Consider the following 11,454-nt stretch of genomic DNA (forward strand, 5'->3'; position numbering starts at 1 on the left):
TAATTTATGTAAATTATTGTAAAATATTCTGATTGTTTCTGTAATACTCTGAAATCTTATTCCGACGATAGATAAGGGTTAAGGGTGCTACAAACCTTATTTAAAATATTTCCTAAAATATATTTAAAAGTATATCAATAAGTGTGAGATGAACTAACGATCAAGGATTGTACTCAACTGAAGGCTTAATATGTGACACCTCGCTCGGTAAAGCCTTGATATTTGAATATTGCAAGAATTTTGAAACGGGTCCTGAGAAGGTGAGATGTTAGATTCAACTAAGAGTTGAAGTTCATGAGTGTGCCCTTGGGCGAAGTCTCTAAAGAGAATAGGTTGGCGTGGTTCTATTCATCCAAGCGATGCTTTTAGCAGAAAAAGGTAAGGTGGATAGTTAGTTTAGGAGTAATGGGGGAGTTCTAGGAACTTAGTGAGTTGTCAAGGAATTTTGAATGTTAGGGATATCGCTGAAAGGCATTGCACGCTAAGTTTTTTTAGCACGATCTTGGTTACGTCCTAATAGGTAGTCATGAACAAACCATGAAATAAAATCACGAATATTTATATGAATATATAGGTGGATTTTCATACACATTTCCTTACGGCTTTGAAACACCCATACAGTAGCTTGATTAGGACTGTAACACGTGTAAAGTTATCACACAAACAAGGGTTGCATAAATTTGAGCGACCAAGACTGAAAGGTGAGTTTTTTCTTCCTTCTCCAATAAGTATTTTTCAACTTGAATTTAAAGAAAAACAGAACATTTAAAGAAAAAAAAATAGACCTTTTCTATCTCTTCAAAAAAATCCTACTATCTTCAAGTTAGAAGAACAGAGAGAAAGTATTCCTTATACCAAAGTAAAAATCCTAAGCTTTATCGATGATTTCTCTATACTAAGGCAGTGGTCACTACAATCTTTGAGATGAACTTAGAACTGGAGTCCAAGCTACTATTAAGGTTAACAGGTGAGTCTTTAAACTGACTCTTATGTGTATGTTTGTATTCTAGATACTTCTATGCCAAGTGACTAGAGCGTAAAACTTAAACCAACAAAACATGATGGTATGCCTCTTATAAGAAAAGAAGTATATGCATATGTAATATGTTTAAAAGCATAATTGTGTTTGTCATAAACAAGTCACTGCATGAAGGGTTTACATGTCTGGAAAACACGAATGCATCTGTTATGAAGAAGTCCGAAAGGGATAAATCTGTCAAGTATGAGTCTACATAGTGAGTCTGTGTCTGTATCCGGAGTCGTCTAAAGGGGTCCGTTGGGACTAAAAACATGAATCTCTAAAAAGAAAAGTACATGGTACTCTGAAGACCATATAATGTAAAACCATGGTTGGGCTATGGCATCATATGGAAAAGATTTAAAGGATATTTGGGTAAATACCAGATGATGAGGAGCAAACCTTATGACGATGAGTTTAGGTGAGTCTCTATCGTCAGAAACACCAATTTCCGTAAAAGTGAGCCTTTGTGGTTGTTTCTATTAAAGAAATGCCTTTGTGGCAAATCTCTTATAAGGAATACCTTTGTGGTAATATGTAAGGAGACACCTTTGTGGCCCAACCTGAAGAAGTGCCTTTGTGGCAGCTTCCGTAAGAAAACCTTTGTGGCGATCTCTATTAAAAGACGCCTTTAGAGTGAAACTCTGAAAGAAAAGCCTTTGTAGATATCTTTGGAAAGGAACGCCTTCATGGCGTAATCTGAAGAATAGTTCTAGTGATGACCATCTGAAGACAATGCCTATGGGTAGAATCTGAATGAATGGCGAACACGGTATTTTGAGAATTGGCAAATGCAGATTAGCTCTGAAAGAAAAGTCAATATGGAAGGTTATGGCGAAGTCTGTACAATCAGTAGGGACAAAGTTATGAACAAGAAACAAATGATGAAATCCTTGGATAAGGGCTCAGCTAAAAAGAAGGTTCTCTCACTAAGTTCTATCAAACTTACCCCTTTCTGTTTTATGTCTCAAGTAAAAAAGGTACTAGGAGGGATGACGCCAGGGCTACGCCAAAGAAATGGTGAAGTGGGCACTTATGCATATAGAGTAGGGGTTGCACGGGCATGTTCGAGTCTGATAGAAACGTTTCAAACAAGTCTCAGAAATTTGTTTGTAAGCGTTATAAATCGTTTCGGTCAATAAAAGAAGTTAGCAATATTATTTAGAGGTTGAATAAGGGGGACATTATAAGATAATGTGATGTGTAATTATATTTGTAAGTTCTGTACACATTGTTCACCCAAATGTAACTTTGTTTGGCAGTATTACTAATAAGATGTATTTATTTGAATATTTATGTGTTTTATGTATGTATAAGTTTGTAATAATAATGTAACACCTAGGATTTAGATCCGATTAATCAGGTCAAGTTGAGGGCCTTACATAAGACCTTAATTTATAGTGGATGAGAGGTGGCATACTTATGTCCCTCTCCATACGGGATTAAAGATGCCGAAGTTAACATGGTTGTAATGGTAAGATTTGATGTGAATTTTTCTTAAGTAGATTTTCTCAAGATTTAGTAGTTATCTAGTGGCCTCAGAATTAGGCAAACTCTAACCTAGGCAAACCTATTTTGCTTGGATAGTTATCTTGGTGGTCTCCTTTTCGGTAAGAAGAGCGAAAGGATTTTTAAAGTTTAGTTTGGATGGGTGATGCATTTACTTTTGGTAAGGTTAAGAATAACGATGGTGATGAGATGACAATTGAAAATGATCATTAAGGACGTTAGACTAAAAAAAGGAAAATTTGAATTTATCTAATATTATTAAACTATTAAAATATATTATATTATAATTTCATTAATAAAATAATATTATGTATAATATTTTTTGTTTTTATTATTGATGCAATTATGTATGATTTATTTAATTAATTGTACAAAAATTTTAATTATTTTTATTTTATAATAATTTTAAATTATTTATTGTGTCAAATTTAAACTTCACAGTTTTAAAAGTTAAGACTATAGTTTTATCCAAAATGAATAAATAAATTAATAATCCTTACATATATTTCAGAGAAATCTTTTATCTTTTAAATTAAATTTCCTAAAATCTATAAGTTTTAATTATATTCATATAATTACTTATATAAAATTATTTTATTTTATTTTCAAATTTTAAAAAAAATGGTAATCTAATTGTATAAAAAAGGGGAAAGAGTGTTGATTAAAAGAAAAGGCAAGGGCAAGAATGAAAATTGAATTGTTAAATGCAGTTTTAAATCTCCACTAGCCCTTAAAGTGGCAATAGGAAAAATGAATTGCGGTGTGGTGAGATTTTCCCACCGTTGTTATCTAAATGATGGAGAGAGCTTGCAACACCTAACTGTGGCAGGTCCTGAATTTGGCGTGTAAACCTAAAGAAATTAAGTGGCGTAGACCTATTCGCCAAATTGATGCTCTTGGCGTATACATTAGGCAAATAGTTGGTGTTGGTGTGGTAGGTAACAATTGTTATCTGAAGGTGTGTACATGTTAAGAAGAATTATCTTGGTAAGAGCATCAAGGGTTTTTGGAGATGGGTATCGCCAAAGGAACAGTACGTCAAGTTTGCTTAGTTACTATGTTGATCAAGTTCTAACAACATGGTTAGAAGTGAACGAAGAAATGGATTAAAAATATATTAAAAGATGGATTCTTGCATATGCTTCTATACAATTGTAAACCATTTATTAGGTAGATTAAAATTGATCGTGACACATGTGTGGTCTCCGTATGAAAACATGAAATTTTATATATTGATAAGGGCTTGAGAAGGAAAAATAAGGAGTTATCTTCTTCCTTCCATTCTAAGATACTAGGATTGATTTGCCTTGGAGCTTAGGATAGATCTTCCTTGTTGAGCTGAAACTAAGGATCAGAGTTCTAAAAGAAAGTTATTTCACATCCTGGGTAAGTATTATGGTTTTTGCATGTTAACTTTTGTAATGATAAGTTGTTAGAAGGGTGAATAGGAAAATGATAAAGTAAAGCTTTGCATGAGGATTTTTTGGGTATGAAATGATGATAAAGATAATATGAATAAGTTTTAATGGTATTTTTATGCCTTGCAAGCAGTCGATTGCTAAGGTTTTTGGATGGATGTTGAGATCTGGAAATCAAGTTGTTGTTTGTGGGTGTTAGGTGAGTCCCAAAGCTAACCCTTACATGCATAGTGTTATTCGAGATATTTCGGTAGAGAGTAGTCACACTACGATTCTAAAGTTAGGAAAGGATGATAGGAAGTTGATGTTGTGATATGGGTAATAAACGAGTCTTGCATGTGCAGTCTGTATGGTATCTGATAAGTTGAGTATGTGATAAATGTTCTAATAATAAAATAAGGTTGTCTGAATGATTCTAGAATGTATAATATTATCTAAAAGGAAATAAGTTAAGCCTTAAATGGGGTCAATGCTTGAACGCCAATTAAGTGAGTCTAAGTCTATTCACCGCAGTGAAGTCGTTTAAAGGAGTTCGTTGGGACTTTAAACATGATTCTCTGAAAGAAAAAGTCTATGGCACTATATCATGTAAGACTGTAGCTGGTGGGCTATGGCATCAAATGGAAAGAATTAAAGGAAAGTTATTACCTAATGAGGTTCTCTGCGTGACCTAAGATGATGAGGGGCAAACCTCACGTAAAACGAGTTTAGGCAAATCCCTATCGTGAACATGCCAGATAAATGGAAACTTTTGTGGCAATTTATGAAATGGAAGCCTTTGTGGCTATCTATGGAAAGGAATCCTTTGTGGCAATATATAAAAAGGGAAGCCTTTATGGCGATTTGTGAAAAGGGAACCCTTTGTGGCAATCTACGAAATGGAAACCTACATGGCAGATGACAAAATGAAAGCTCTTGTAGCAATAATCTAAATGAAATGCCTCCGTGGCGAACTCTGAAGAAGATGCCAACGTGACACGCTCTAAAGTAATGGTACTCATAACGAACTCGAAAAGGAAACGCTTGGCTTGTAAGGATAAGACTTTTAATGGAAGACTCTATATCAAATGGTTTTGGCACGACCAACACAATTTACAAGTGCAACTAGATATATTGAGCAAAAACGGGTCTTTCGAGAAGGATTCGAATAGAATAATTGAAAGAGGTATCTACCATATGTATACATGGTCAATCATGAATTATCAAAGGAATGAAGACTTAGAGTATGTATGCAAGAATAACAGTGGTTGTCTATATCACCTCTGGAAAAGAAATGGGTAAGGAATTGTGAAAGTTCATAACGAGGAATGTGAATGATGTATTGAAGACGAGAAGGGTAAGACATGATCTCCGAGTAGGTTACGACAACTATGGTATGAGGAATGGAACTCTAGAAAAGTATTTGCCAAGAGACAAGCCGAAAGATAAGCAATGAAGATGGCTATTTGAAATTCCAGATGCGATGTGTACACATGAACCAAGTAATTGGTGTTTATCTCACTAAGTACTTATGAACTTACTTCCGTGTATATTGTTACAGGTAAGCTAGGATGGGTCTACGCCAGGAGGGGCAATGCTAGAACAATGTTAAGGGAGTGGCATACTAGATTATTATGCATACAAAACAAGTTGGTAGTAAAAATGCAGTTTATAGTTTTGCACAAAAGTCTATGTATTGGAATGTTGTAAATAAGTTGTCAGATTAGTTAGAATTTCCTTGTAATTAATTTATCCAGTACTGCAATTATTATTATCTGATGTATAATCACTTATGTTTTAGTTCAGGTGGCATATAAGTAAGTTGTATTCATTGAACTTTGTACAAGTAGATTGAGCCTACATTTTTATTAGAGTGGTAACACCCGAGATTCAAATCCAAATTATCGGATCGAATTTGGGGTGTTATAGAGCTACGATTGCACAATTAACCATGCAAATCTCACCAAAACGTAAGTTCGGTAAAATCCAAAACAGCCTTAGTGAAGTGAGCTGTATACGGAGGACCTTTAGGTGAGGTGAGATTATTACTTGTTATGTATAATAATATTAATATAAAATGTCTAATTTAATCAAATATCAATTCAATTAGTGAAATTTAAAAAGGTTAAAATGTGAAATAGAAAATATGTGATTATTCTTATATTTTTTATTTTTAAATTAAAATTTTAACTTTAAATTAAAAACACTTATCTTTAACCTTAAATTATTTTTAATTATAGTTTTGAACAATGATTTTTTAAATTGGATCAGTTGTCAAACTTTCAGGCTACCGATTTATTAGTTCAACTAGTTTGATCGATCCAGTCGATTCAATTAAAAATTATTAAAAACTCAAAAAAAAAAAAAATAGACTAAGTTCAACCAATTTTTTAATCGATTCAATCGATTTTTGATTTAACTGGTTCAATGATATTTTTCAAACCATTTTTTGATCTAATCGACTGATATAATACAGTTTAAACAAAATTGATTTATATTACTATACTATTTTAATTGGCACTGTATCATGTGGGTTTTTTACCCTAATATTATAAAAAAAAAATTTATACACCAAAATGAGTTGTCAGCCAGATTAATTACGAAAATGGTATACTTTTTGGGGTTGTGCCTACCTGACAGGCACAACCCATTATTTTATTATTAAATTTCTTTTTTGTTTTAAAAATTATTATTATATTATTTTTAATATTTATATTAATATATAGATAAAAATACGGGTTTTACGGATAAAAATACCCAAAACAGGTCAAGCTGTCGGTGAAGGCACGACTAGTCGTACTGACGTAGGCACAACACCTGCACATTTTCCTTTTCTTTCTTTACATTTTACAAAAATTGGTCTTATATCACTTTTGGTCCCTCTACTAGGCCTAAAATTAAAATTCAATCTTTATACTTGAATATCTACAATAATATTTGGTTCTATTTTTATAATTTTTTCCAAATAATTAACATTGTTAATTATTCGATAAAATTTTGATGTGTTTTTAAACAAAAATTAGTTTAACAAAATAATGATATGTTAAGTTAGAATAAGTTTTAAATAATAAAATTTCAAACAAAATTGTATTAAATTTTTGTTAATTACTCTATAAAATTTTTACTTAGTTTAACAAAACAATGATATGTTAAGTTGGAATAAGTTTTAAATAATAAAATTTCTAACAAAATTGTATTAAAATTTTTGTTAATTACTCGATAAAATTTTGGCGTGTTTTTTAAATAAAATATTAGTTTAACAAAACAATGATATGTTAAGTTGAAATACATTTTGTTAGAAATTTTATTATTTAAAACTTATTACGACTTAACATATTATTGTTTTGTTAAATTAATATTTTGTTTAAAAAACACGTTAAAAACTTTAACAGAGTAATTAACAATATTAATTATTTGGAAAAAATTATAAAAATAGGACCAAATATTATTATAGAAATTCAAGTATAAAGATTGAATTTTAATTTTAGGCCTAGTAGAGGACCAAAAGTGATATAAGACCAATTTTTGTAAAATGCAAATAAAGAAAAGGAAATGTGTAGGTGTTGTGTGCCTGTTAGGCACGACTAGTCGTGCTTACCGACAGTGCTTCAATTGCTTTTATTTTTATCCGTATAAAACCCGTATTTTATTCATATATTAATATAAATATTAAAATAATATAATAATAATTTTGTAAAACAAAAAATAATAAAATAATAGGTACTGCTGTCAGTAGGTGACGACCCAAAAAATATACCATTTTGTAATTAATCGACCGACAACCTATTTTAGTATATAATTTTTTTATAATATTGAGGTAAAAAACCGTATCATGTAATTGATAAAAACACAAAAGAAAAGCGGAGTTAAATCTAATTTATAAAAGTGGGTGAAGAGATTCGAGCCCTCTCAAAAACTTTTAACAAATTCTGTTACTTTCTCACTTAACTCTAAACTTTTAAGTAATTGAAATTCAAATGGGTAACTAAATTATTTAACTAATTAAGGCGTAACTCTCCCACTACAAATACCCTCTTTTCTTTACATCACACCATTCTCCTGCCTACTTACCTTGTTTTCTTCCATCTTTGAAATACAAGAACCCTAAATAATCTCAAGCCATGAATCCCACACTGGCCACGTTATCATCACCATCCCTCTCTTTTCTTCCCTTGAAACCACTTTCTTCCCCTTCATTCCTCACTTTTCCTTTTCCCAAACCCCTCAGGCTTAGGGCTTCTTCTGCAAATTTTGATGCCATTCCCGTTTCTAAACCTAACAACAATGGCCAATCCCTCTCCCAAAAGCTTCAATCATTTGCCAAAACCGCTGTTTTGGTCGGTGCCACAAGTTTGATGATCGGGAAATTCTCCAACTTCCCTGCCAAAGCCGATTCTCTACCGGCAACGACTGAACAAGAACCTGCAGTTCAAGAAAACGAACAACTGAAAACCCAAAGCCCAAAAGAAACTTCACCGTTTTCTGAGTTTCTGGGATCTAATGACGAAGCTATTGCGGCATTACAGTCGCTTTTGCAACAGAAGCTCGAAAACGGCGAAGACGAAGAAGCGCTGAGTATCTTGAACCGATTGGTTTCTGCACAACCAGATGTTATTGATTGGAAATTCTTGTTAGGGAGGCTGTTGGGGGAAATGGGTCAAACGGAGAATGCACGTAAAGTGTTTGAGGAAATTCTTCAGTCGAATCCGCTCTCTTTCGAAGCTTTGTTCGAGAATGCGTTATTGATGGACCGTTGTGGGGAAGGCGAAGCCGTGATCAGGAGGTTAGAAGAGGCTTTAGCCAGGGCCCAAGAAGAGAAGAAAGTCAAAGAAGCTAGGGATGTTCGATTCATAATGGCGCAGATACAGTTCTTGCAAAAGAACGTGGACGAATCTTTGATGAGTTACCAGGAATTGGCCAAAGAAGATCCAACTGATTTTAGGCCGTATTTTTGTCAAGGTATCATATATAGCTTGCTTGATAGGAATGCTGAAGCTAAAGAACAGTTCGCAAAGTATAAGGAGCTTTCACCAAAGAAGTTTGAGGTGGATGGATACTTAAGGACATCTTTATCGAGAATGAAACTGTTTGGGACCAGTGAGGAGAATTGAGTTTTGGGGGTTTCCCATATTTTCTGGCATTCAGGTGGGTATACAGTTCATGGGGGTATTACCCTTTTTTCTAAAAACTTCTCCAGTAGTGTTTCATTTAGGCCTTTAAAACCTTGTTGAAAACGGTCCAAGTGATATTGGAACTTCTATGCAAGTGTCAGAGCATACTTAACAGAAATAAAGAGATGAAACTTGAAACTTTTTTTTATTAAAGGAATTAGTTGTTTTGGCAGTTTTAGGCTCCAATGATATTCTCAAGTTGCTTGGTTTTACTATTATTTCTTGCTTTTTGGTCTCTTTAATTGGAACAGTTCGTTAGCATGATTGTCATTTGTTTAGGCTTTATATAATAGATTATTTACATAATGGCATTAGAGTAAAGGTTTCTTGCTTTTGTATAAGGCAATAAAATTGAGAATCTACTGAGAGGTTGCTGTTCAAAAAGTACATTTTAAACCCAAGTCAGATTATTGATTTCAAGTCATACCAGAAGTTCTACCATAACTTTCAACTAATAAAAGATCAAGCAAAAGTATGCTATATGCAGCCACTGTGAATATAGATAGGTGATATGCCCTCTAGAATTTCAGGAATGCTTATCTACTCTGGTTTTTGGCCTCCACTCTTCTTGTTTTTTCTTAGAATTATTGTTCCCTTGGGGTTTCGAACTGACAGTGACTTTTGAAGCTGGCTTCTTGCCCTTACTACTTTTCTCCCCCGTACAACTTCTCTCTTCCACGTCACAATGGTCACGAGTTTCATCAGATGCATGATTTTCATGATTCTCCAAAAAATATAGCTGCCATAGAAAGGGCACCATTGTAGACCACCCTGAAGCAGCTCCTCGCAAACAGCACCAATTATAGGAATGCTGCTTTCAAGTTTCAGTTTTTTGGAAAAGAAATGGAGAAAGCAGCAGGGACTTTTCACTAATCATGTGTAAAATGACATCTTTCAACTACATATGGGACAAACATTGAATGAAATTGACCTTGGTTCTAGTTGACTATGGAGTCGCTTCATTAAATCAAACATGTTGATTGCATCCCTTGAAAAGTTGTCAGGTTTCTTCTGCAAACATTCTTTTATACCAGCATCTATGATGAAAACAAAGTTTCCTGAATATAGCTACAAAATACAGAAAATAATAAATGATGAAACAAGCTGAAATAACAATAAGCATGATCTGAACAATGAAACAATACTAGGCATATAAAATACATGGAAAACAGTAAGACATTGGACCTCTTCTAAACATTACCCTCAATTTCGAAACATATGAGATAATGGTCCTTTGATCTTTGATACTATCCACTGCCTGTAATGCTTGAACAAGTTCCCAAAAATGACCATGATTAAACTGCATATCACTGTCATTTTGATTCTGCATATTCAAGTCTTGATCTGACAGAGAAACTGAGCTTGAAGATGGAACAACCTCTGAGCTCGTCTCTTCATCGTAAGTGGCTGGAGGAAATACTTCACCAGAGAAACCTACAGTTTGATATTGATTGCTTCCTGCTTTCAACTTTGCAACTTTTGCTGCCTCCCAATAACTTCCCTGATTTCTTCCTCTAAAGATAAGTCCTCAAAACGCATTAAGGACTGCTGCCTCCAATAAGTTCCCTCATTCTTCTTTGATTTCTGGGTCTGCGTAGATTTCACCTTCCCAAATGACTTTTTAAAGTTATCACTGAAACGAACCTGAGGTCATGGTAAATAGAAAGAATATAATTTACCATTTAATATAAAATGCACATTGCATCTCATGCATAGTTATCTTTGATAACAAGGTTTCATGTTGAACGTAAAAAATTCAACCAGGAATTCATGGAAAGTAGGAAACAAAAGTAACTTCGATACAACAAGTAGAATGACAGCTAGTTTTAATCAGTATAGAAGTTACATTCTGATTAAATAAGTCATCAAGCTGACAAAAATCTTTATTGGCATCTAAAATAGCTTTAGCCAATTCCCTATCTCCATCAGAATTAAAGAAACAATGTCGCACCTCTGCATCACGAACTAAACCCTGCCAAACAGATTCACGTTTGGCCGGTGTTGTTCCATCCCCCAAAATCCGGAGGCAGTGCCTGAGAAGTCATTGAAAACCCAGAAATATATTGCAACCTATCACAGAATTGCAAAAACTACCGAGACATGAAAAAGGCAAATCCAAGGAAATACCTAACCCTTGTAAGAGCAACATTAGTTCTTTGATAATTGGATACAAAACCAATTGCTCCCGAACTATTGGATCTCACAGTTGATATTATTATAATATCTTCCTCACCACCCTGGAACCCATCAACTGACTTCACCTTCACTGCAAAGCCATCAGTTTTTTCATACTTCCTACCAAGTTTCTCCTGAATTGCAACAACCTGAGAAGCATAGGGAGATATTATACCAATGCTGA

The 11,454-nt window shown here is 33.7% G+C and overlaps 1 protein-coding gene across 1 annotated transcript; it reads left to right on the plus strand.

Annotated features, from left to right (window-relative positions):
* The first annotated feature begins 7,916 nt into the window (after positions 1-7,916).
* On the plus strand, positions 7,917-9,248 carry LOC108476604 (protein SLOW GREEN 1, chloroplastic). Its single transcript, XM_017778864.2, has one exon. The coding sequence runs from the start codon at positions 8,046-8,048 to the stop codon at positions 9,033-9,035; it is 990 nt and encodes a 329-aa protein (XP_017634353.1). The 5' UTR covers positions 7,917-8,045; the 3' UTR covers positions 9,036-9,248.
* The last annotated feature ends 2,206 nt before the right edge of the window (positions 9,249-11,454 follow it).

Source organism: Gossypium arboreum, chromosome 1 (genome assembly GCF_025698485.1).
Source record: "Gossypium arboreum isolate Shixiya-1 chromosome 1, ASM2569848v2, whole genome shotgun sequence".
NCBI lineage: Eukaryota > Viridiplantae > Streptophyta > Magnoliopsida > Malvales > Malvaceae > Gossypium > Gossypium arboreum.